At 49.5% G+C, this 24,380-nt stretch overlaps 2 protein-coding genes across 5 annotated transcripts; both read right to left on the bottom strand.

The window, feature by feature from the left end:
* Positions 1 to 573: 573 nt before the first annotated feature.
* TUT1 (terminal uridylyl transferase 1, U6 snRNA-specific) lies at positions 574 to 13,425 on the bottom strand. 3 transcript variants are annotated; one of them, XM_012778235.3, is made up of 10 exons: positions 13,001 to 13,262; positions 12,803 to 12,910; positions 11,796 to 11,986; positions 7,224 to 7,539; positions 6,946 to 7,046; positions 3,934 to 4,403; positions 2,870 to 2,979; positions 2,601 to 2,711; positions 2,333 to 2,425; positions 574 to 1,766 (listed from the first exon to the last, which is right to left on the bottom strand). In XM_012778235.3, exons 3-10 carry the CDS (start codon positions 11,808 to 11,810, stop codon positions 619 to 621), a joined length of 2,364 nt encoding a protein of 787 aa, XP_012633689.2. In that variant the 5' UTR covers positions 11,811 to 11,986; positions 12,803 to 12,910; positions 13,001 to 13,262; the 3' UTR covers positions 574 to 618. The 3 variants fall into 3 exon arrangements, with proteins under 3 accessions (XP_012633689.2, XP_012633688.2, XP_075857937.1); XM_012778234.3 differs by lacking the exons at positions 12,803 to 12,910; positions 13,001 to 13,262 and adding an exon at positions 13,269 to 13,425; XM_076001822.1 differs by having other exon boundaries at positions 12,803 to 13,262.
* A 1,976-nt stretch (positions 13,426 to 15,401) lies between these two features.
* On the bottom strand, positions 15,402 to 24,161 carry MTA2 (metastasis associated 1 family member 2). Of its 2 annotated transcripts, none has more exons than XM_012778238.3 (18): positions 23,665 to 24,161; positions 22,859 to 22,926; positions 22,428 to 22,521; positions 20,774 to 20,891; positions 20,582 to 20,645; positions 19,948 to 20,065; positions 19,536 to 19,638; positions 19,240 to 19,339; positions 18,886 to 19,074; positions 18,708 to 18,782; positions 18,527 to 18,585; positions 18,258 to 18,355; positions 17,990 to 18,129; positions 17,501 to 17,729; positions 17,217 to 17,306; positions 16,700 to 16,818; positions 16,444 to 16,592; positions 15,402 to 16,213 (listed from the first exon to the last, which is right to left on the bottom strand). In XM_012778238.3, the coding sequence occupies exons 1-18, from the start codon at positions 23,690 to 23,692 to the stop codon at positions 16,048 to 16,050; spliced, it is 2,007 nt and encodes a 668-aa protein (XP_012633692.2). In that variant the 5' UTR covers positions 23,693 to 24,161; the 3' UTR covers positions 15,402 to 16,047. The 2 variants fall into 2 exon arrangements, with proteins under 2 accessions (XP_012633692.2, XP_020141945.2); XM_020286356.2 differs by lacking the exon at positions 23,665 to 24,161 and adding an exon at positions 23,367 to 23,529.
* Between the last annotated feature and the right edge of the window lie 219 nt (positions 24,162 to 24,380).

The following is a 24,380-nucleotide window of genomic DNA, read 5'->3' as shown; positions in this document are numbered from 1 at the left end:
AAAATCATGTGCCTGTAGTCCCATCTCTTGGGGGTGGGGGGGCCTGAGGCAGGAGGATGGGTTGAACCCAGGAGTTTGAGGTTGCAGTGAGCTACGATGATGCCACTGCACTCTAGCTAGAGTGACAGAGCAAGACTCTGTCTCAAAACAAAAAAAAACCCTCTCACCCAATTTAAGAACAGAATGAACTCTCCTGTTAAACAAGAGAATGGATGAAAAACTCTGAACCCAAATTTCCTTCCCTGTCACTGTAGATCTGGAGCAGCAGGATAAACGTGGAGACAAATGTGGTTCTTCTCACGAGCACTGTTCAACCCACGCACCATGCCATTACTCAGGAACTCTGCCCCTGTGCCAGGTACGGTGGTGTGCTAGGCACACCCTGCAAGGTTTGCTAAGTGGTAGGAAAAAGTAGGCTCCTGATGTGGAGGATGACAGGGACAGGCCCATTTTAGGGGGTAAGACAAGGTGGGTTACAGAAGCTGCATTAAGGTCTTGGGGAGTGAGAGGAGGAAATGGAACGTACTGGATGAAGGAGATTACCAGGAGGAAATTAGAGAAAACAGGACAATATTTGTATTAAAGTAGCAGCTTTATTGCCCTTAAGGGTCCATGTCTTCATTTGAGATTTTTAAGTGCCTGAGGGAGGAAAACCTGTAAGAAATGATGGAGATCAAGGAACAGGCCTTGGGAATCCTGGAGTGGGGTCACAGTGAGTGTCTGGTCAGCCTGGGATGCAGACACCACAAAGGTCAGGAGGGGCTCAGTCTCTGGCCGCTGTTCACCACTGCTCAGGTCTCTCAGCTCCTGGGTTACCCGAGCCTCAGTTGCCAGCCACTCTGCTCCTGTGCCAGCACTGCCACCGCCTCCTTCCTTGGTTTGCTGCTGCAAGCGTCTCCGGGCACGCCGCCGCCCCTGCCATACTCGGTGCCACAAAGCACAGCGCCAGCTCACCGAGGAGAGTGATGTCGCCTTCACTGTCTCACCTTTAGACCCTCCTTGGGCTGCTTCAAGTCCCTTGGGGCCCTGATCTGCCAGTGCTGCATGGCCTGGCTGCCCCTCTTCTCCAGTGACTAGATGGCTGCCACTTATCACTGGTGGCTCTGCTGGCTGCCCAGGGCTCTGCATAGCACAGTCCTGCACCATCTCTCCAACCTCTATAACCATTTCTTCTACTCCATCTTCACCGTGGTCCCCTGCATGTCCCTGCTCTATCTCTTTCCCGTCCTTGCAGCTCTTTTTCTGTCCATCTAGTTTCAATCTTTTGTTTGTCCCTCCCTGGGGAGACTCCTCAGTTCCACCTCCTTCTGACCATGGTCTCTTGGTTCCTTGTTCTATATGGCACCCCAATGCTTCCCTGAACACCCGGACCAGGGCAGCAGTGAGCTGAGTGAAGGGAGCCGGGGGCAAGGGGATTGGGGTAGCAGACAGTATGGAGCTCGGGGAGCTGGGCTGCAGTAGGGGGAGCAACCCCCACTCCCGACCCCGGGAGGAACGGCGCTGGAACTGGAGGCTTCGGCAGTAATTGGCTGCCACTCGGCAGCAGTTCTGTAGCCGCCCAGCCACCCGGCTGGTCACATTGGCTGCGACGTTGTGACTCAGGTCAAAAGGGTCCTGGAGATTCATGGAGCCAAGGCGCAGACCCTCCCAGGGATTAGAGGACAGGACCCCTGCCACAGGCAGTGCCTGGCCCTCCCGCAGGGACAGCAGTGAGCCACGAAGATCCCAAGAAGAGACGCAGGAGAAGAACTGGGCTAGTAGGGAACCTGGAGAAGGAGGAAGATTGGGGAAAGGTCACTTAGAGGCTGGAACTGAGACTGAGACAGGTCCTGAATTAGAGCCATTTCCTTAGGAGGACTTTCTTTTTCTCTTCCAAGGGCTCAAAAGTATCCCAAGAAGCCAGGCTTCTCTGAATACTATAAACAAAAGAGGTCAAACCAGGCATAATAGCACACTCCTATAATCCCACCTACTCGTAAGGCTGAGGAGGGAGGAGCACTTAAGCCAGGAGTTCAAAGCAGGCCCGGGCAACAGTGAGACCCATCTCGAAACAACAACAAAAAAGGATTAAACAAGAGGTCAAGCCTTTCTCCTTGCACTCCCAGCAATGTCCTTCCCCAGATGCTGCTCTTTCCCCTTGCTAGCAGTGTTACCTTGGGCAAGCCACTTCATTGCTCTAAGGCACGGTTTCCTCATCTGTAAGATGTCGGCAACAATATTACCTGTGTCACAGTGTTGCTGTGAGAACCATGCCTGGCACACAGTGGTATGATTGTTACCTACGGTTGTAATTAACGACATTGCCAGCCCCCTACGAGGCTCCCAGACTCACTGAGGGGCTCCACATTGGTGCTGGGCTCCAGTCTCGAGGCATCCCTGGGGAAACTACAGTCCCAGCCATCAACTTCCACCTGTTCCCCCTCACCTGTCAAAGTAAAAAGGTAAGGGTCAGTCTGGAAGCATGAAGATGGGGGGGATGAGGGGTAGGAATGGGGGTGATGGCGGAGATCTCATTCTCAGGGTAGCTTAGTGTGTCTAAGCATGATGAAGAAGAGAACAGATGAAGCCAAGGAGACAGAGTGGAGGCTAGGCTGCAGTACCTGCTTTCTGGGTGAGCTGGGACACAGTGGGCAACACAGGAGGGTCCCTGGTCTGAAGAAAATAGATCACGAGCAAGGTCAGGGCGTAGTTATTGAGAAGGGGGCCGCTCCCTGGTAAATAATAATTCCAGTTAGATCAGAGGTACTTCCAATCCCCTCATTGGCAGTTTCTCAACCCCAGTGCCTGTACCTACCTCCCTTCTCTCCCTGAATCCCTGCCTTTGTCCTGACACCAACTCAGCCCCACGTCTGCCCTGATTCGTTCTCACCTGACAGACCCCGACCCTGAGCCCAGCAGCGGACGGTGTACACGAGGGGCCGAACTCGCCCATCCAGCTCAGAGCAGAGACTCAGGAAACGGGAGTTATGCAGGGCCAGCCTAGGATAAAGTGGGGTCACGGGTGTTAGGGCTTGGAGACCCACAGAACCTACCACTCCCAGCTCTCATTCCAGACTTGTATAACTGGGGCCAGCTGCAGTAAGGCCAAAAGAGAGTTTCCCAGAGTGTTGATGAAACTCTGGTCTTGTGACAGGGTGAGCAAAAGAATGTCAAATGAGTTTGGGAACCACTACATCTTACATACCCATTTTGGACATTCACAGAGCATGTTATTTGAGACTCCTCATAACCATTAATATGCAATGACACAAAAACAGGAAGGGAGGGAGGAAGGAAGGAAAGAGAAACAGAAGCAGGGAAAAGAGGTGAGGGAGGAAGCTGTCTGCATTTAACTTTACATTTCCCAAATTTATTCAACCACAGAACCCTTTTCTATATCCCTTAAAAATAGTTATTCCAGGCCGGGCGAGGTGGCTCACGCCTGTAATCCTAGCACTCTGGGAGGCCGAGGCGGGCGGATTGCTCAAGGTCAGGAGTTCAAAACCAGCCTGAGCGAGACCCCGTCTCTACCATAAAAATAGAAAGAATTTAATTGGCCAACTAATATATATAATATAAAAATCAGCCGGGCATGGTGGCTCGTGACTGTAGTCCCAGCTACTCGGGAGGCTGAGGCAGGAGGATCGCTTGAGCCCAGGAGTCTGAGGTTGCTGTGAGCTAGGCTGACGCCACGGCACTCACTCTAGCCTAGGCAAGAAAGCGAGACACTGTCTCAAAAAAAAAAAAAAAAAAAGTTATTCCAGGGTATACCCGTTACACACATTGAAATGGAACCCAGACAGGAGGAGGTAAGTGACAGAAAGAAGAATGGGACCAAACAAGGACAACTCAAGACTCAGCAGGTATAGGAACTTCCCAACCCAGGACTTTCTCCTCAGCCACCACAGAACTCTCAGCTGGCCTTCCCCAACCACCACCCCCAAACAAAGGTACCGGTTACTGAGGGAGATGTCACCGTGGAGACCTGAAGGCCGATGGCAGAACTTGACCACAGGGCGCCGGGCAGAGGGTACAGTTTGGACTCGGTACACCCCTGGGACACAGCCCCGGAGAATGGATCCCACCAGCTCCAGCATTGCTCCCCCCTCTGTTTTCTCCCCCTTTGGGGTCTCTGCTAGTTCTAGGGCCTTCCCTAGGTCCCCCTCTCCTCTGTCCTCCTGAAGTGGTGAGGCTGGAGGCAGGGACTGGGGGGAGGCAAGGGTCTCAGAGGCCAAAGCAGAGTCCGGAGTCTGGGGTGCCAGGGAGGAGGAAGGAGTTTCAAAGTCCAGGGCCTCAGAATCTTGGGGAGAAGCTGGAGGCTGTGAGTCTGGAGGCGAGGTCGGGGTACAGGCCAGGGCTTGATGATCCAGTGGGGAAGCAAGGGCTGAGTCCAAGGATGGAGATTCTGGAGGCTTTGGGGCTGGCTGTGGATGGAAATAAGCTGACTGAATGCCTCTCCAGCTATTCCCTAATCAGGGAACATCCTTGTCCCCAAGATAGCTATTACTTATGGCGTGTTAGGTGCCAGGCCCTGTTCTAAGGGCTTACATGTATTAACTCATTTAATCCTCACAGGAACATTTTCTTAAAATTAAAATAACCTTTTTTTTTTTTTTTTTTTTTGACAGAGTCTCACTCTGTTGCCCTGGCCAGAGTGCCGTGATGTCAGCCTAGCTCACAGCAACCTCAAACTTCTGGGCTCAAGCAATCCTTCTGCCTCAGCCTCCCGAGTAGCTGGGACTACAGGCATGCACTACCATGCCCGGCTAATTTTTTTCTATATATTTTTAGCTGGCCAATTAATTTCTTTCTATTTTTAGTAGAGACGGGGCCTTGCTCTTGCTCAGGCTGATTTTGAACTCCTGACCTTGAGGGATCGTCCCCCCTCGGACTCCCAGAGTACTAGGAATACAGGCCTGAGCCACTGTGCCCAGCCTAAAATAACCTTTTAATTCCATAAAATAAATGGTCCATATTCTGCAATAATGTTATTGTCATGAAAGACAAAGAAAAGCAGAGGAACTACTCCAGATTAAAGAAGACTAAAGAGACCATTGTCTCTAAAAAGACTAAAGAGTCCACTGTCAGGACAGCTGATAAAATTAAGAGTATGAGGCCTGGCACGGTGGCTCACGCCTGTAAAACTAGCACTCTGGGAGGCCAAGGCGAGAGGATCACTGGAGGTCAGGAGTTCGAGACCAGCCTGAGCAAGAGCGAGACCCTGTCTCTACTAAAAATAGAAAGAAGTTATCTGGACAACTAAAAAAATATATAGAGAAAAAATTAGCCAGGCATGGTGGCACATGCCTATAGTCCCAGCTACTTGGGAGGCTGAGGCAGAAGGATTGCTTAAGCCCAGGAGTTTGAGGTTGCTGTGACCTAGCCTGACGCCACGGCACTCTATCCAGGGCAACAGAGTGAGACTCTGTCTCAAAAAAAAAAAAAAAAAACTTAGAGTATGGACTAATGGACTGTTAATCTATGGATTATAGATTAAAGTTTTGTAAAAGGCTGGGAGCAGTGGCTCATGCCGGTAATCCCAACACTTTGGGAGGCTGAGGCAGGAAGATTGCTTACGGGACAGGAGTTCGAAACCAGCCTGGGCAAAAGTGAGACCTTGTCTCTAAAAAAAAAAGTAAAAAAATTAGCCAGGTGCTGTGGTGCATGTGTGTAGTCCCAGCTATGCTACTAGGGAGACTGAGGAAGAAGGATTCCTTGAGCCTAGGAGATTGAGGTTGCAGTGAGCTCTCATGACACTATTGCACTCTAGCCTGGGCAACAGAGTGACACTTTGTCTAAACTAAAATAATAAAACAAAAATAAAGTAAAATGTTTTGTGAAGTTTTACACTTGACCCAGTCAGTGTACCAATTCCTCAACTTGCTAATTGTACTATGGTTATACACTATTACCCTTGTTCTTAGGAAATACACACTGGAATATTAAGGAGTGAAGGGGCATGATACATGCAACATTCTCTCAAATGATTCTGAAAATATAGTGTGTATATATGTGTACAGAAAGAAAAAAATGATAAAACACTTAAAAAAAATCTTCTTTTATGGGGACAGGAGCTGTAATGGGAACTCTACTTTCTGCTCAATTTTGCTGTGATCCTACACTGCTCTAAAATATAAAGTCTATTACAAAATATAATAGGCCAGGCATGATGACTCACGCCTATAATTCCAGCCCTTTGGGAGGCTGAGGCAGAAGGATCACTTGAGACTAGGAGTTTAAGATTCGCCTGGGCAACACTGCAAGATCTCCATTTCTACAAAAAATAAGAAAAATTAGCTGGGCATCCCTGTAGTCCCAGCTATTTGGGAGGCTGAGGCAGGAGGATTGTTTGAGCCCAGGAATTTGAGGCTGCAGTAAGCTATGATCATGCCACTGCATCTAGGCTGGGTGACAGCAAGACCCTATCTCAAAAAATAATAATAATAATAATAATAACCCTTTCCAATTCCAAAACCAGAATTTGTACATTAGATGTTAGAAAATACAGATAAGGGTCGATAAGAGATTACTTAATGAGTACAATGTATGTTATTTGAGTGATAGATATCCTAAAAGCCATGACTTCACCACTATGCAATCTATGCATTTAACAAAACTACACTTGTACCCTACAAATTTATACAAAAGAAAAAACAGATAAGCACCCCCCCCAAATTATCTTATTGTATGTTCTTTAATGTATTTTTTCCAAAATAAGGTCATATCATATATACCATTTTGAAATCTGGTTTTTTTCCCTGTTACGATTGCCATCTATCCCATGTCAATCCATTTTCATCCCATGGAATGCCCATCCATATTCACATTTCCCCAATCACAGTAACCCTTTCAAGTGACCCCTATTATCCTCATTTTACAGATAAGGAACCAAGGCATGAAGAGCTAACGGACCTGTCACATGACCATTCCCACTGACTCTTCCCAGCTGCCTCCCTGGCCACTCACCTGGGCCTCTTCCAAATCACCCAGATCCAAGAAGAGGTCAAGATCACAGCCATGGACATCAAAGCTGTTTATGGAAGAGCCAAAAGGATGGACCACACAGCCTGGGTGCCAAATAGAAAATAAAGGTCAAGAGACATCAGGGAGGAACAAGGGGTGGAAGAACACAACAGGATACAAAGATGGAAGAACAACCAAACACCTTAGCTGAGGGGGAACTAGGATTCAGACCTGGGGGAATGAAGCACAGAGAGGGCTGATACAGCAGGGAGGCGACTCACCAGGGAAGAACTCTGTGAAGACCTCCTGCATCAGGGCCACCACGAGACTCCGAAGGTGCCGCTCAGCCTCAGACAACTCCCTCAGCCCCATGAGCTTTAGCATTTGTGCCCCCACATCTGAGGCCTCGGCTAGTGCTTTGGCCAGCTGCTGACTGTCGGGGGCCGCTCCTTTGGGGGATTTGGAGGCCGGGCTCTGGAACTCCTTCTGCTCCCGGGGCCGGACACGCAGGCGATGTCCTCCCAGGCTGTGCTGGGACTGTGATAAGACAGCCTCCCGAGCACCCATGTCCCCCATCTCCACGATGGCAAACACTCCCTGGCAAACCACAAAAGAGGCAGGGATGATGGTTTTGGAACCAAGAACATAAGCACGTGGTCTGACAGTGGAAGAGGATCTTTGAAATGGGGACTATCCCATAAATTAGGAACATCTGCAGACCAGGAGCAGTTGCTCATGCCTGTAATCCTAGCACTCTGGGAAGCCGAGGCCAGTGGATCGCTCAAAGTCAGGAGTTCAAATCCAGCTTGAGCAAGAGCGAGACCCCGTCTCTACTAAAAATAGAAATAAATTAATTGGCCAACTAAAAACACATAGAAAAAATTAGCCAGGCATGGTGGTGCACGCCTGTAGTCCCAGCTGCTTAGGAGGCTGAGGCAGAAAGATTGCTTGAGACCAGGAGTCTGAGGTTGCTGTGAGCTAGGCTGACGCCACAGCACTCTAGCCCAGGCAACAGAGTGAGACTTTATCTCAAAAAAAAAAAAAAAAGGAACATTTGCTTGGCTTGTTTTTGTAACAACAGGACATAGAATGCAATCCTTTCCCTCATTCCTATCCCACACATTTTACCCCAGTCTGCCCAGTCCGCCTCTGAAAATCTCATTTTACCTATTTTATTGTCCCCCTATTCTTCCCAATGACATGATTCCACAGATTATACTATGGCCAGCCTGCTCACTTTTCCTGGTTTAATTCCATCCTTTTAACATTTATTAAGAATCCAAGTAATGAACACTGTGCTAGGCATAAATATAAACCCATAAACCCTTTCCTTAAAGGAACTGCCATCAAGGAATAACAGCAATGTGACAGCTGTACCACTATCATTTGATTGAGCTCCAGTGATATCCATTGGGCCATATTTTTTTAAAGGTACAGTATTAACAGGAGCAGGACAAACATGGCTACTTTGGGACAAAACTCCATATTCTTTTATATCCTCTCCAGTGGTAAAGTTGGACCCTCATCCTATTTAAAAAAAGGTACCTGCTATAGTAATCAAGACAGTGTGGTACTGGCACAGAGACAGACATTCAGATAAAGGGAATGGGATTGAGACCCAGAAAGAAACCCATATATCTGTGGTCAACTGATTTTCAACAAGGGTGCCAAGACCACTCAATGGGAAAAGAACAGTCTTATCAACAAATGGTACTAGGACAATTGGATAGCCACATACAAAGGAATGATGTTGGATCTTTACTTCACATTATATACAAAAATGAAGCTGGGCGCAGTGGCTCATGTCTGTAATCCTAGCACTCTGGGAGGCCAAGGTGGGCAGATTGCTCAAGGTCAGGAGTTTGAAACTAGCCTGATCAAAAGCGAGACCCCATCTCTATTAAAAAATAGAAAGAAATTAATTGGCCAGCTAAAAATATATAGAAAAAATTAGCCAGGCATGGTGTGGCACATGCCTGTAGTCCCAGCTACTCGGGAAGCTGAGGCAGTAGGATCGCTTGAGCCCAGGAGTTTGAGATTGCTGTAAGCTAGGCTGACGCCATAGCACTCTAACTGGGGCAACAGAGTGAGACTCTGTCTCAAAAAAATAAAAGAACAGAGGTGGGGGGACTTATCAGTACACAGGCCTTACACCAAACAGAGCAAAGAACCAAAGGGAAGCCAAGGACAAATGCAGCAACTTGGACCTGCCCAGGCCAGTTTTCTGTCTGAAGAATCACCACTCACTGACTGCAGTTCAACATTGGTTTGCAACCAAAGCCCCAGCTAAAACTCAGGTGTCCCTTTGCTTGGCCTTGTCTTTGTGCACATATTTCTCTCGAGAACCTTACAGGAGGGCCAGGCACGGTGGCTCATGCCTGTAATCCTAGCACTCAGGGAGGCCGAGGCGGGTGGATCATTTGAGCTCAGGAGTTCGAGACCAGCCTGAGCAAGAGCGAGACCCCACCTCTACTATAAAATAGAAAAAAATTAGCCGGACAACTAAAAATATATAGAAAAAATTAGCCGGGCATGGTGGCGCATGCCTGTAGTCCCAGCTACTCGGGAAGCTGAGGCAGCAAGATCGCTTGAGCCCAGGAGTTTGAGGTTGCTGTGAGCTAGGCTGACGCCACGGCACTCTAACCGGGGTAACAGAGTGAGACTCTGTCCCGAAAAAAAAAAACAACCTTACAGAAGTCATCAGGAAGGGCAGGAGTAGCAGATTCAGAAGCCTGTGTCCTGGCCATTTTTCTCCTCTCAATACCACCATTCCTAGCAAGAGCTACCACTTGTTGAGGGCTTATTATAAACCAAGGAGTTCATATAAACTATTTCTAAGGCTCATAAGACAACTACAAGGTATGTAATTATTATTTCCAGTTTACAAATTAAGAAACTAAAACTCAAAGAAGTAACTTGCGACTGCCTCTCAAGTAGGGTCTTAAACTCCCAAGTCGCCAACTTCCTACTGACAATTTCCCTCAAGGAAATGTGGAGATTAAATGAGATAGTGTAGGGGGAAGGGGGGCATGGGCAATATGAGTAACCTTAACACTTGTACCCCCATAATATGCTAAAATAAAAAATAAATAAATAAATGAGATAGTGTATGTACTTACCACACAATTAGTGCATAGTAATTACTCAATAGAAATTTTTTTTTTTTTTTTTTTTGAGACAGAGTCTCACTTTGTTGTCCAGGCTAGAGTGAGTGCCGTGGCGTCAGCCTAGCTCACAGCAACCTCAAACTCCTGGGCTTGAGTGATCCTTCTGCCTCAGCCTCCCGAGTAGCTGGGACTACAGGCATGCGCCACCATGCCCGGCTAATTTTTTATATATATATCAGTTGGCCAATTAAATTCTTTCTATTTATAGTAGAGACGGGGTCTCGCTCTTGCTCAGGCTGGTTTTGAACTCCTGACCTTGAGCAATCCGCCCGCCTCGGCCTCCCAAGAGCTAGGATTACAGGCGTGAGCCACAGCGCCCGGCCTTCAATAGAAATTTTTAATCATTATTGTTATAACTAGAAGCATCAGAAACTTGAGGTTTAAATTCAATAAAAGATCATTTTTTGCAATTAAAATAGGTATCAACAAAAACCGGCACATGGAGCTTCCTGAAGAAGTCAGGAAGTTCAACAGACACTGCCAACTGCACACCCAAAATATATTCTCCCCTTCTTATTAACAGAGCCCTGATTTTCTTCAGAGAGGCAAAGTGCCCAGCTAAAAAAGCTTAATTTCCCAGGCTTGCTGGCAGTAACCATATGATGGAGTTCTAGCCACTGAGCTCTAAGTAGAAGTCTTCTGAGGAGGCCTCTGGAAAGAGTATTTTCCTCAGAAATAAAGAAAAAGAGAGAAGAGGGGAGTCAGACCCAGCTTGCACTAGCCTTTTATACTCTGCCCTTCAGCCTGGCCCTTCTTCTTGCTTAAAAATTTGGAAGCAAGAGCCACATGCCAATAATGACAGCACAGGAAAACAGCAAACGACTGCTCAGGTCTGGATTTCTTGTTACATGAGAAAAATTGAAAAATTATAGTTCAGTTGTAGCCATTTGTAGTTCAGGTGCTGAATGCCTAATAAAAACAGACCCCACCAGATCCTAAAAGATGACCTGGGCTGCTGAGAATATTTGGCATCACCTAAGCCATGCCTGTGTAATTAGAGTACGGCCTCAGAACCACAATATAACCTAAGAACATTGTACCGCAACAGTTAAATTTTTTCAAGGGACTAAATGGACACTAATAAAAGTCTGCAGGGAAGCAAGGCAAAAAGAAGCACAAAGAATGGTTTTGTTTGTCTGGCAATGTCCACAGGACAGGGTGTTCTGACCAAATAATCTTAACCTAAGTACCTCTCAGTGTAAGTTAAAAAACTACCAACTGGTTTATCAACCAGTTTCTTGTCACGTTGATCCTCCAATGGTATGTTGTTCTTTAAGCACCAACTTCCACTATAATTACTCATTTAATTGTCAACTTTCTCCTCTAGACTGTAAACTCTGTGGGAGCAGAACCACATCTATCCCATTCACTACTCAGAATGCTGCCCTAAGCATGGTGCCAAGTACAAAGTTAGCAATAAATAAATATTTGGCAAATAAATGATTCATTGAATAAATAAATGACAAACAAGTCCCCCAGTGACTAACTCTGGTGAACTGATAAAATCCAAGGGGATAGGGGAGGTGTGAGAAACTCAAAAGCTAGACTAGCCCAAGTACTGGGGTATCTATCAAGGACAAGCCATATTAGGAACCAGCCCAAATGGACTTCTGGTTTCTCTCTCTAGTATCTTTTCAGAGGCAGCACATCTGACTCATACTTTACCCTTAGAACCAGTCACTCTACCTTGTCCTTGTCCATGACAACACTGGCCACAGGTCCAAATGACTGGAAGTACTCAGAGAGCTGAGCAGAATCCACATCCTTGGGAAAGCCACTAACAAACACACTTCGAAGTCCCTGGGCCTTTCTTGCAGCTCGTAGTTCTACCAGGTGCCGGTGCTTTCGGCCTCCCAAGTGGGCATCTAGGCTGGGTCCTGCAAAGACGAGTGTGAGACAAAAACACTCAAATCACTCTTCAGCGTACTTGCCTTTGCTGTCTGCATGCCTAAATCCTACCGATCATTCCAAGCCACGGAAAGTGTGACCTTTGAATAAATAAAGTCCTGGCTCCTTTCACCTTCCTCTCTTGTCCATTTGTCTATAAAGTGCATTCTCTAAGTGGTTCCCAGAAGAACTAGCTATACTACAAGTATTTCTTAAATCATATATATGTGCTAGGTAGAGCAACACCTGAGAACTGTAAAGAAATTAACAGTTAAATTATCCAGGTCACCTATAGAAGAACTAAATAAATCAGAACTATTCCTCATGGATCATCTCCGGGTATGGTATAGTGATTTCAAGTGCAGGATCTAAATCACACTGCCCAAGTTCAAATTCCAGTTCTGTCAAGTTGTGTGAGACCTTGGCCAAGCTACTTAACCTCTCTATCCATCAATTTCATTAGATATAAAATGGAGTTAATAACAGTATCCCCCACATAGGTATTATTCACATATAACATTTGGCAAAGAATCTAGTAAGTGATAAATGTGGAAAAACTAGCTGTTGTTATTATTCTCATTTATGTAAGTCAGCTGTTTGATGTCACCAAGTAAATGTGGGGCCAAGGAAGACTTCTGGGTTTCTGGTTTGCCCTACTGGACAAATAATGGTAGTCCCATTCACAGAGAAAAGAATGGAAAACCATTTAGGGAAGATCATGATTCAAACTTCAAAAGTAGAATTTCAGGATCCACTGAGCTCCTTTCCCCCTCATAGAAGGACCTTGTCTACTTCTCTTAACTCACCTTCTGCTTCTTCCTCACTAGTACCTTATGCTCCATTCATGCCACCTATTTCACCCATCCTGACTTAATTACTGCCTTCTCTGTGGCCCCACAGCTCTCCATACATATCTGTAAAACAATGAAACTGTCTCAATCTCTAGATAGTGAGCTCTTTCATCTCTGAATCCCCTTCCCCCACCCTAAAGACCAGCAGAATACCAGGCACAGAGCAAACGTCCAATAGATGATGGTTGAAGAGGCAATACAAAAATGAAACTTTCGCTGTGGAGGTTTCGTGTACTAGGAAGGAGGGATGTAATGAGGTGCGGCTTTCCCCACTCTCCAATCCCCTCGGACATGCGGAGTGAAAACGGAGGTATGTGACCCTACCAACCGACTTCACAGGAACTATGCGCTATAACTCCAACTTTCGCTAGAACCAATAGACGAAAGCCCGCAACCACCCCCTTCACTAGCCACCGCTTACGGTTGGCTGTAGTAACGTGGCAGAGGCAGCAGCGAAAGCCCCCACGCGGCAGTGATTCGACATCCGAATCCAGCGCCGCCATAGCGACTCTCCGGTACCGACAAAATGCAACCACCTCTGCCACCACCGGAACTCACTTCTCCAAATCGCAGCGCGCGGGGAAGCAATTTCCGCCAGTCTGATAGGAAATGACGTAAATGTTGACCAATGGCACGGGCGCACTCCTCCGGAAACCGAGCTTCTTCGCCTCGGAGTTCCATTTCCAGGCTGTGTCAAGTCCCTACGCGTTTTAGAAAAAGCCAACCATCCATCTACGGTGCTTATCCGCATGCGGTAAGCCGATTGGTGTGCTCTGAGCTGTTCGGGCGTTGATTGGCCCAAAGAATCGTGAATATTCATAAAGCAGCCACAAAGACCCGCGCCAGGTGGTGTCTCCCCAGCCGCTCCTAGCCCGATGGTGGCTTGCGGGCTGCGAGCTCCTGCGCCCGGCAGTGGCGGCCGCGCGGCTATACCTTCCACCTTATATTTGCCCGGAGAATGAAGGTAGGAGGTGGGCGTTTTCCGATCCGTTGCCCCACCGAGCCCAGGGCTGTCTTTGGACTCCCAACCTTCTCAGGATGTTACTCTCTCCCTCTGCCCTCAGTCCTCCTGCAAAACGGGTCCTCCGCGACCGTTTCCGAACCCTGCTTAGGGAGCTCTGCTCCCACCAGGCACCTTTTGGACTCCACGAGGCCACAGCCAGATCGCTGGGGTCCCGGTGAGCCAGGCTCATTCCTTCCGCAGTAGTGGGCTGCGTGGTGGACTCATGAGGCACCGGAGCCACCTGCCCTCTTCAAGGCATTGCGACGAAACCTACTATGGTAGCACCTGAGTGAAGACATTGGACAGGGAAAGTGCTGCTGCCCCCCAGACTGACATAGTGGTCAGTTCCTTCCGACACCACCGAGGTGTGGCTTAGGACAGGAAGGAAGAACAGGAGCTGGGGAGGCTCTAGGGACAGGGACTATCAGATGGGGCTAAGCAGCTTGTACTGTTACCAACTCACAGCTTCTAGTCATGCAAAGAGCAGTGGACTTGAGTCAGACATACCAAGTCTGTGACCTTGATCGAGTCACAACTGCTGAGACTGTTCCCCATCTCTAAAGGAAGTGACCAAAGGGCTGGGTGCAATGGCTCAAGCCTATAATCCCAACACTCTGACAGACCATGGCAGAAGGATCGCTTGAATCCAGGAGTTTGAGGTTGCAGTGAGCTACGATCACACCACTGCACTCCAGCTGGGGTTAGAGTGAAACTGTCTCTAAAAAGATAACAATAAAAAAAAAAAAGCTTGGTGCTGTGGCTCACGCCTGTAATCCTAGGATTCTGGGAGGCCTAGGAGGGAGGATCGCTTGAGGTCAGGAGTTCCAGACTAGCCTGAACAAGAGTGAGACCCCATCTCTACTAAAATTATAACAATTAGCCAGGTGTCATGGCACATGCCTGTAGTCCCAGCTACCTGGGAGGCTGAGACAGGAGGATCACTTGAGCCCAGGATTTCCAGGTTGCTGTGAGCTAGGCTGATGCCAGGGCATTATACTCAGGGGAACTGAGTGAGACTCTGTCTCCCCAAATTAAAAAAGGCAGAAAGGAAACAGCACTACACTGGACCCAGATATCCAGGCAGTTGCTGAGGCTGGCTGGCCTTGAGCCTGAAGCAGTCTGTACAAATACACTACAGAGCTACGTGGCTAGATATTCCTGTGATCCCACACACAGGCATACCAAGTGGGCTACATCTTACCCTGACTGCCAGCAACTTCCAGAGTCCCCTAAGGAAAAGGGAGAGGTAAGAGTTGGGAAATAGAGGAAGAAACATCCAGAGCCAGCTCATCCTAACTCCTTTGAATGAATCTGGGCCAAGATGGTGCTTGGGTTCCAGCACCACTGGAAGACAAGGGGCAGCTTGGGTCCCACAAGGCGGCTGCCTCAGTCCAGGCTGCCTATCATAAAGCTGTTCACAGGGCAAGCACCATCTGTACCTCCTTTATTGTCCTTTGTCCTTTATTTTCCCTCTCAAAGACACCCCCAAACACACACACACACACACACACACACACACCCATGGCAGAGAACAGCTGAGCCAGGAGGAGCTGAAGAAAACAGCTTTTTATTTGTTACTATAAGAACCAATTACAGAATCCGAGGTTAAAAAAACGGACAAAAGATCTTTATTTCTCAGAACTGGCGTACAAAAGGCGGAGGAGGAAGGGGAGGGAAGGAAAGAGTGAGCATGGCCTGGGGCTGATGCCAACTTGGGGGCCTCAAACTCCAACTAGGAAAGTCCGGACACCGGACAGAAAGAGATACCCCCAATAAGAAAAAAAAAGATAGACATGGCAGTGCACGCCCCCCTCCCCCAACCAGGTACCACCACCTGATATCTGTTTACTTTTCCCCTCCCCAATCCCCTTTCACAAAGGGAGGCAAAATTTTTAAAAAATTAAAAAACCCTCCCCACAAAACTGTCCAAGACAACTGTGGGTCCTACCCCCCAAAACAGGCTAGGTTCCCACATGGGCCAAGTTCCTGCAGTTTGCCCTCCATCACCAAGCATGGAGAGGCATGGGAAGGGGACAAGTCTTAAGGTGGTAACACCAGAGGGTGCCCAACCCCTCCAGGGACACACACTCACTTGCTCCCTTCCTCACTCCTCACTCCCTTTGATACTAAAGGGAAGAAAGGTTTGGGTGCCCTGGGCACCTCTACCTCTCAGCCTGCCTCCCTTCCCCACAGACACTCAATCCTCCAGGACAATGGGCTCATTGGTGCTGGCAGGATGTGAAGGTGCAGGTAAAGGGACCGGGGGCCGCACTGCTATCAGCGTTGGCTTCACCTTCAGGGGCAAGTTTGGCCGGCGGGCAGCTCGCCGCATTTCCAGGTGGGTCAGAGCCTTCCGAAGGGCCCTGGCCCAAAAGAGCAAGAGGTTAACAGGAAAGGCTTAGAGAATGCTAAGACCCCCAGGTGAAACCCCACATGCCCCATTGCAGTTCTGCCTTCCAGCCCATTCCTTTCCAGCATCCCAACCCTGTTCCCACAGCTTTCCTGGAGCTGGTCTTGCTCAGATACTCCTATTTCCCATACCCAGTAACCTGGATTGTCAACCTCTCAGCCCCTCCCATGGTGGACTCCCTACCTGGTATCTTTTGTGGCCACAAACACCACAGGATTGGGGGCATCAGCCGGGTTTAGTTTCTGACGCTTGGCTGCTGGCTGTGAGCTTGAGCGAATCCCTGAAGCCAGAGGCCTTCCATTGGCAGAGAAGGGCACCCCTGCCCCTGCCATCTAGAAAAAGGTAGGGCAGCACAATGAGTGAAAGGATCCTCTCAGACTCCTTCCAAAAACAAAAGCCCACTCAAGTCAGCTTGGCTCACCCCAGTCTGTCAACTCACAGTCTCATAGGCCCGTTTCACCATAATGCCCCCCAGTGCCCGGTTCTGGGTCAGCTGGTTTCTGTTGATCGGTGTCTTGGTACCCCGAGGTGTTTTTGGTTTCAGAGGTGCCTGGGCCACTGCCGGGGGGTGGCGGGGAGGAAAGTAGGAACTTTGTAACTTTTCTTCCCTATGCAGTTTCCCCTTTTCACTTCCATCTCTTGTATATGGGCCAGCTGTTTACCTGGGCATTCCCAAAAGTAGTGATGGGGGAAAGATCTGGCCAGAAATCACCAGTATTTAAAAAATCACATGACTGTGACCTTATCAAATCAGTATGGTAATGCTGGGTAGCGAATAAAAAATATTAACCCACAAAAGCAGTTTGTTAGACTACATCTCTGAGGACTTGAGGGCAAAGAAAAAAAACAGGAGAGAAGGTGCTTGATAGGAGAAGGATTGGAAGCCTGACACCACCCTAGCTGGTTCCCCATCCTATCCCCAGCCTGGATTCACAGTCCAATTCCCCAGCCCATACCCAGATCTTTTACGATAGTTGCCAGGGGCAGCCGGACGAGAGGGTGAATCTTCAATGGAGTCTTAGCGGCCTTAGGAAGTCGAATGGAGCCTGGAGAACAAAGATAAAAGCCTCTGAAGGGGCTTCACTACTCAGGCCTCTTCTGGGGCTGTGAACCATGTCTAATCTCTTTAAAGAACCCCTACAGCCTACTATCCCCACCATCATTAAACACCCAGAGAATCAATGGTCTCTGACCAGAATAACCTTGAACCCACCACCAGCCCCAACACTCCTGCCCTTACACTCTGCCTTTATAGCATTGGCATTGATAGGGGCATAAGGTCGTCGGGCAGCCCTCCTTGGCTGTAATAGGTCCCTGCACATGCGTCTGGCAAGACGGGTCAGCTTCGTGGTCTGGAGCAGGAAAGTTTGCCTGTTCTTAGCCAGTAGCTTGGCCCGGTTGGCGCTGGTCGTGTAGGGGGAGAGACTTTGGGCTTCAGGTCTAGACAAATGACCTCTCGAGTGTGGCTCCTGGAGGAAGGGCATAGGAAAAAGGAAAAATGTGGATAGGTGCTGAGGCTCCTGTCTTTCTTCCATTCCCTGTGGAGGGAATTTATTCCTGTCTGATCTCTCTACTGATGCCCCAACTTGCCTGGCTCCCCAACCAGTATCAAGCACCAACCCAACCATCAAACCATTGCCATAAAAGGAGTTGGGTATTCTGACCTTTGCCTAAAGCTCACATCAGTATGCTTACTGCATTCCCCTGTCTGTCCCCCATTGTTCCTTACTGTAGTGCCCCGAGCAGCCCCCTCAAGCTGGGTTGGGGTCTTCAGTCCTCCATACTTCTTCCAGTAGATCCAACAAGAAGCACAGAGACGGCACTGCATGTTGGGTGGGCCCCAGGCGTACCACTGGGCAGACTGTGTGGCTGTGGGAGCATGGAGAGGCGGGGAAGGCAGGGAGGAAACAGAAACATGCTACCTGAGCCCCTCAGGTTCTGAGCCAGAGCAGACCTCCCACCCACCCTCAGTATCCCTGTCTCTTCCCGGAACTCACTGTGGCAGCTCTCGCAAGTCAGGCCCTTCTGGAATCCAGCCCCATTCATTCCAGGTTTTGAACCCACAGAAATGATCTGGTTAGGGTTTGGCTTAGTGCTAATGGAGGAAGCAAGGGGAAGAAACCAGAAAACTGGTCAAGGAAAATAATCCATTTCCACCTTGTCTGTATAATTTGACCCTGCCTTCTGCCCACCCCTAATCACTGAGGAAGGTACAGGTTGGGGAAGAAAAGAAAGCATGGCCATCTCCCCTACCCACCACACTTACTAGGTGGGGATGTAGACCTGTTTCAGTTTGCTGTCTGCTTCCGCAGCTTTCAATCTTTTCTGCAAGAAGGGAAAAAGACAGAAAGGGAAGGATCAACATCACAGCAGGGAGAAGGTCATCAACTCCCAAGGCAGAGGTGAGAAGGTGGCCTCTGGTCCAGCTTCCCCAGCCCAGATGATACCTGCTGGATATACCGGTCTGTGGTTTTCCACATGTAATAAAACTGGACTATGCTGGCAAGTGACTTCCAGGGTAGCTAAGGAGATAAGAAGGAAGAAGGATGAGCTGGCAACTGGTCCCAGGTCCTGTTCCCTCACCTGTCATCTCTCCCACCTCTCCTCCTAGCCCCAGCCACTTACAAAATCCTGGCGAATATCATTGAAATCCTTCCCGTACTTCTCTAGGGCTTCTTCAAATAGCATGGCTTCTGAGGCAGACCATTCCTCCATCTCATCCCGACATAGCACTGGGCCCCCCTGAGGCACCAGGGTCGACATAGCCTTAGCCAGGTCATAGCCATTCCTTTGCAAAGTATCCATTGCATGAAACTACAGAAAGGCGGAGAACAATGCTGAGGACCTGAAAGCCTCAGCACCCCACTACTGCTCTTTAAACAAACCCACTCCCTCAGACACACCCTCCTCTCCTGTGCCCAGGCTCTGCAGATATCCACAAAGCCCAGCCTGCCCAACTACCCACCAACTTCTGCTCACCAGGGTGATGTCTCTGGAGGCAGCTGCTGCACTCATGTGCAGGCTTGGCTGCCGAATGGAACTGCTGCAATCTAGGGCTCTTGCGAAGGTCCCCACAGCTCTAAGAGAAAAAGTGAGAAGTCAAAAGAGAAAGAAGAAAGCCCAAAGTACGCTGAGGAACTAAGCCAGAGGAGAAAGGAAAACACTCATGCTGGGAAAAAAAATTAAAGTCCACCTCTAAAAATGGATGGGACTCAGAACTATATCCACACCTCCCCCCCACCCCAGCCCATCTTCCCCATCCACCCACCCCTCACCGGGCCACCACGAGAAACTGATCAATCTGCCGGTCTGTGAGGGGGTTGTCTGGATCCCAGACTTTCATCTCCATCTTCTGTTGGTTCCGATTGTCAGATTCCCCTGGGGAATGAAGCAATGGCATTAACAGGGAGAGAGGCAGGGGAAAATAACTGGTTTTATTACTCACAATAGCACTTCCTTCTTCCTCTGCTACTCGGATTCTGTCAGACACCTCAGCTCTCAGACTTCTCTTCCCAACTGTGCCCATTTGCCCCTTTCAGGTTCCTAAGGTCCCATTCTGTCAGGGTCACAGCAGAGACCCTTGCAGAATATGCACACCCAGGGAATGCCATTCAGAGAGACTATGATGTTAAAGTGCCCCTTGAAATTAGATAACCCAGTAGCCATATAGTCTGTCCTGTTGCTTACCCTCTGCCAGGCGATCTGGGATCTCAGCTTGGTATTTGCAACCAACTCTGATTTCCCCCTGATCAGCTAGAAGTGTCTTCTGTACAGGGTCAAACACCAGTGAGTAAAAAAAGCAGTCCTGGAGGTGGGGAGAGAGAAGGTAAGCAGGGCAGTAATCCATGGAGGCAGGGGGCAGTAGGGCATATCCTGGAGTTCCTAAGACAGGCAGTCTGTCAGGCCTGGCACGGTGGCTCACGCCTGTAATCCTAGCACTCTGGGAGACCAAGATGAAAGGATCACTTGAAGTCTGGAGTTCGAGACCAGCCTGAGCAAGGGGGAGACCCTGTCTCTACTAAAATTAGAAAAAAATAGCTGGGTATGGTGGTGCATGCCTGTAGTCCCAGCTACTCGTGAGGCAGCTGAAGCAAGAGGATCGCTTGAGCCCAGGAATCTGAGGTTGCTGTGAGCTAGGCTGACGCTATGGCCATGGCACTCTAGCCCAGGCAACAGAGTGAGACTCTGTCTCAAAAAAAAAAAAAAAAAAAAAAAAAAAAAAAAAAGACAGTCTGTCAACTCTGTACCTCATCACTGTCCTACTTTCCTCTTGGAAGCAATACCCACTCCCCTCCCTCTTCTCCCAACACTTCTTTCTCACCTCCTTTTCCAGGTACTGGCTCAAGATATCTGTCTCGTTCAAGAGCGTCACACTGCATTTCCCCCTAAGGAGAGAGGTCAGAAAACCCTGAGTGAGCCCCTTTCCCTCCTCAATGCATATCCAACACACCACCCCCTCCTCTCCATCTTCTACTTAAGTGCACAGGCCAAGCTGGCCCTCATTGTCCTGTACCGTATGTGGGTGGCTGGTAACGATTCAAATTGCCGAGAAAGAAAAAGCTCCCGGTGCTTCAGTTGATGTCGCTGCTGCTCCGACACCCCTGGCTGCTTTGATTCCTCCTCAAACTCCCCTGGGAGATTAGGGAGGAAGAAGCCAAGTCAGAAACTACTCCAAAAAGACGCCACCTTGGAAACTCCGAGGGAAGACATTTCCCATCTCAGCTGTTTTCTCACATTTCCCAGGCATCTGGCTTCTACACTCTTACCTTACCAGCTTTCTCTCTTAGCCCAATGCACCATTATAAATGTTCCCAACTCTCTATCATCAACGCTCTTAGGGAAGAATTGCTGGGAGTACAAAGAATGCCATAGAAATACATCCCAAACCCAGCTGCCAATGCTCAGACACCACTCATAAAGCCCCAGTAGTGCCCACATCAGGCTCAACAAGACACACTTGTCTCTTTCTTGCTAAACCAGCCTGAAGTCCAGGAACCCAATAAAATGAAAAAACATCACACAATATTGTGTTTACCAGTTCCTCTTTCCAGAGTTTAGAAGACTCTTGATCTGAAACATCACATGCAACCCTAACTATCCCTCATTTTCTACTTGACTAATAATAGTTTGTGGGGCTTTCAAGGACAACACCTCTCAGGCCAGTGCCAAAGCCTTTCTCCCCAAGGAGCTGCAGTTTCCCTCAAAACCTTAGTGGAAGGGTTAAACTGGCTGGGAGCCAAACAAAGTGGGAGGGGGCAGAAAAGCCTCAGCCCCAGGCTCATTGGTGCATTGTTCCCAACCTCAAGGAGAAGGAGGGGTGCAATAGACTCCACCCCTCGCCTGTGTGCTCCGGAAACCCAGTGCTAAGGCATGGGGGACCACACCCCCCGCACCCCTTCTGATTGGACAAGGCCAAGGTCAGCCCCTGCCAGATGGGGCTGGAAACCCCAAAGGGCCAGGGAACTCTGTAAGCTCAGCTCCTTAACCCCTTCATGTCCAAAGCAGACTGAAAAAAGGAAAATAATTTAGGAAGGAGGAATAAGAGGAAGGGGAAAGAAAACCAAAGCAGGAAGGGAAAAATAAGCTAAAGAAACTGAAGGAAAAAACATTTTAAAGAAGATGAGACCGTAAAGAGAAGGATAAGGCAAAAGGAAAAGATAAAGATATAAACTGGAGTGGAGGGGAAAATGGGAGAGGTGAGAAGGAAGAAAAGTACAAGAAAACTTTCCTACCATTTCCTAGCTTCCTAGTCTTTTCCTCCAGTGTATTCTCACCACGTGATTGATTACAAAAATCAGCCTGCTTCCCTGTTATGCAGGCTCTTAGTACAATCTCTTCCTCTTCATCTTCACCTTCAGTCACTACCCATTGTCCCAGTGTACCCCAAACTGTCCCGCTTTACAGATACACCCTTCCTCATCGCCTATATCAATGCTATCATTATCATCTCTCTCACACACAAACCATATTCTGGCTTTCCTTATCATGGTCTCTCCACCCTGCTTCCAACCCCAACGTGTAAAAACAGGCCTCCCTCCACAGACCAGGCATTTCCCACCCCCAAACTCACACACTTGCCTTGGGCATGCTACCAGGGGAAACACCTGCAGGGACATGCCCAGCCTAAGATCATGTGGAAGGGGAGAAGGAGAGGTGAAGACACTCACTGGCGTTACTATCAGCCAGGTTGTTGAGGCTACTAGAAATGTCCCTTCGTCGGAAAAGACAGACAACCTTTGCCTCCACGTTTCCATTTGCAGTCTGAGGGGAGGAAGAATATAGCAGTGAAAATTGGTCATTTGAAAGTGGAAATGCACAAAGAGACTAATAACAATGAATAAGTTTCTAAGGGATCTAAGTAGAAAAACCCAAGTCTTTACAAGTTAAAGACTTACAGACTTCTAAATCCCTTTCCTTTGCCGCCAAGGGACAGAAAAATAAATTTCCCACTGAGTTCTCAATAGCCTTTCCTGAATACATCCAATGAATGAATGAATATGAATGGGTACTTAGAATAGGGTCCTCTCTTTCACTTTAAGTTAGAAACCTCAGAAGACAGAGACCACTGGAGAGGGGGGAGGTATTCTGTTCCACTCACCTTGTTGAGCTCCTCAATCCGTCTAACAAGGTAAGGATTGCTGGAGGAGTTCTCAAAATAGACGTAATCTGTAGGAGGGGGTGGGGAAGAACCGGGAAGATCAGAGGAGGAGACTAGAGAACCAGAGCACCGAAACAGGAGAGAAAGTCGGTCTGAGAGGACCAAAAGGAGATAAGGGTCCAGGCACAGAGGACGCTGAAATGTGGGAGTGGAGAGACTAAGAGAAAATAAGGATATGCCCCCTACCCCGGCTGCACGTCGTTCTAAAATCAAATCGTTCGCTCAAAAGTGAGCCTTAAAGAGACAAGCTGGGGTTCCACTGCAGTCCCCACAACTCAGCGATGAGTTGCACCCTAGTCTCGGCGAAGTGAGCAATTGTTCACTCCAGCGCAGGCTCTCCACCTTTGCGAACTGAGGCGCACAATAACGCCTGGGTAGAGGAAACCTCAGGGCGGCTCCCCCGAGAGTGGCAAAGCCGTCGCTCTGGCCCCTAGCGCCCCCTCCCTACCCTGTCAGCTCCTTCGGAACCAGTTTCCCAAGCCCACTCCCCAGCCTGCGACGCAGCGCTAGGAGTGTCGTCGGAGCCGCCCGCAGCCTTTCCGGGAGTCGCGGCGCCCAGCCTCGTCGCTGTCCCCGCACCCTAGATCCCCGTGCTCCCGGTTCCGGTTCCGGTCCGCGCTCCGGTCCACGCCGCCCCAGACACGGCTCCCGGTATGTCCGGGTGCCGAGCCTCTCTCCTCTCCGGTCCCAACCCCAGCCTCAATCTTTCCTGCCCTGGGCCCCGTACCCCTGCGCCCGGTACTCACCCCCCACCCGGTACATGTTGGCCGCCATGGCCGTTCCCGCCGCCGCCTCCGGCCGCACAAAGGGGTCCGGAAGGCTCGCGGGGGCAGGGCTCGGCTCGAGGCGAAGCCCCGAGTGCGGGGCTGGCGCTTTGCAAGAGTCTCGGTGGGACCCGCGCAGCCGGCACCTCCGCTGCCTCAGCCGTCGCGGTTCATCCCGGCCCGCGCTGTCTTCGCGGCCGCTACTGCCTTACGCCCAGGACGCCGAGGCCGGCGCCGGTCCACTCGGCTTCTTCCGGAACGAGCTCGGCTCCTGCCTGGCCGGACTCAGGCTCCGGGTCCTCTCGCCCTCGCAGAGTCTCACCAGACGTTAGGCTCTGCCGGCCGCTGGGAAGGCTTGCCCGGCCCGCCTCGGGGCTCGCCTCCTTCCGGAACACCTTCGGCCGATCCGGAGAACAAGGCCCGGTGCTCGGCTCAGGTCGGAGAGCGAGACCCCACGGTTCGGCTACTTCCGGGAGGACTTCGGCTTCTTTCGGCCAACCGCGGCCCAGCGCTCGGTTATTTCCGTTGCAGCTCGGCCCCTCCTCTGAGGGCGGGAGAGGAGTTGGGCTTAACTCTGTCCTCGCTGGAGCCCTGTCGCTCCGCCTGCCGCCTGAAACACTCGCGCGCTTTCGCGTCTCGCGGGCTTCTTGCAAGCGGCTTTGCTTGTTATTTGCATGAACGGTCAATGCTCCCTCATG

This window comes from Microcebus murinus, chromosome 4, assembly GCF_040939455.1.
Source record: "Microcebus murinus isolate Inina chromosome 4, M.murinus_Inina_mat1.0, whole genome shotgun sequence".
Lineage (NCBI taxonomy): Eukaryota > Metazoa > Chordata > Mammalia > Primates > Cheirogaleidae > Microcebus > Microcebus murinus.
The sequence above is the reverse complement of the archived record's forward strand: the minus strand, read 5'-3'. Positions and strand labels throughout refer to the sequence as shown.

Coding starts and splice junctions, on each gene's coding strand:
- TUT1 (XM_012778234.3), bottom strand. CDS start 13,350: ATGGCGGCGCTGGATTCGGATGTCGAATCACTGCCGCGTGGGGGCTTT. Junction 2,980..3,933: donor GACATCTCCCTCAGTAACCG/GTACCTTTGTTT, acceptor ACTTTATCCTAG/GCTGGCCCTGCATAACTCCC. Junction 2,712..2,869: donor TCAGGGTCGGGGTCTGTCAG/GTGAGAACGAAT, acceptor ATTATTTACCAG/GGAGCGGCCCCCTTCTCAAT.
- MTA2 (XM_012778238.3), bottom strand. CDS start 23,692: ATGGCGGCCAACATGTACCGGGTGGGGG. Junction 20,892..22,427: donor CCTGGCTGATAGTAACGCCA/GTGAGTGTCTTC, acceptor CTAATCTCCCAG/GGGAGTTTGAGGAGGAATCA. Junction 19,639..19,947: donor CCCAGATCGCCTGGCAGAGG/GTAAGCAACAGG, acceptor TTCATTCCCCAG/GGGAATCTGACAATCGGAAC.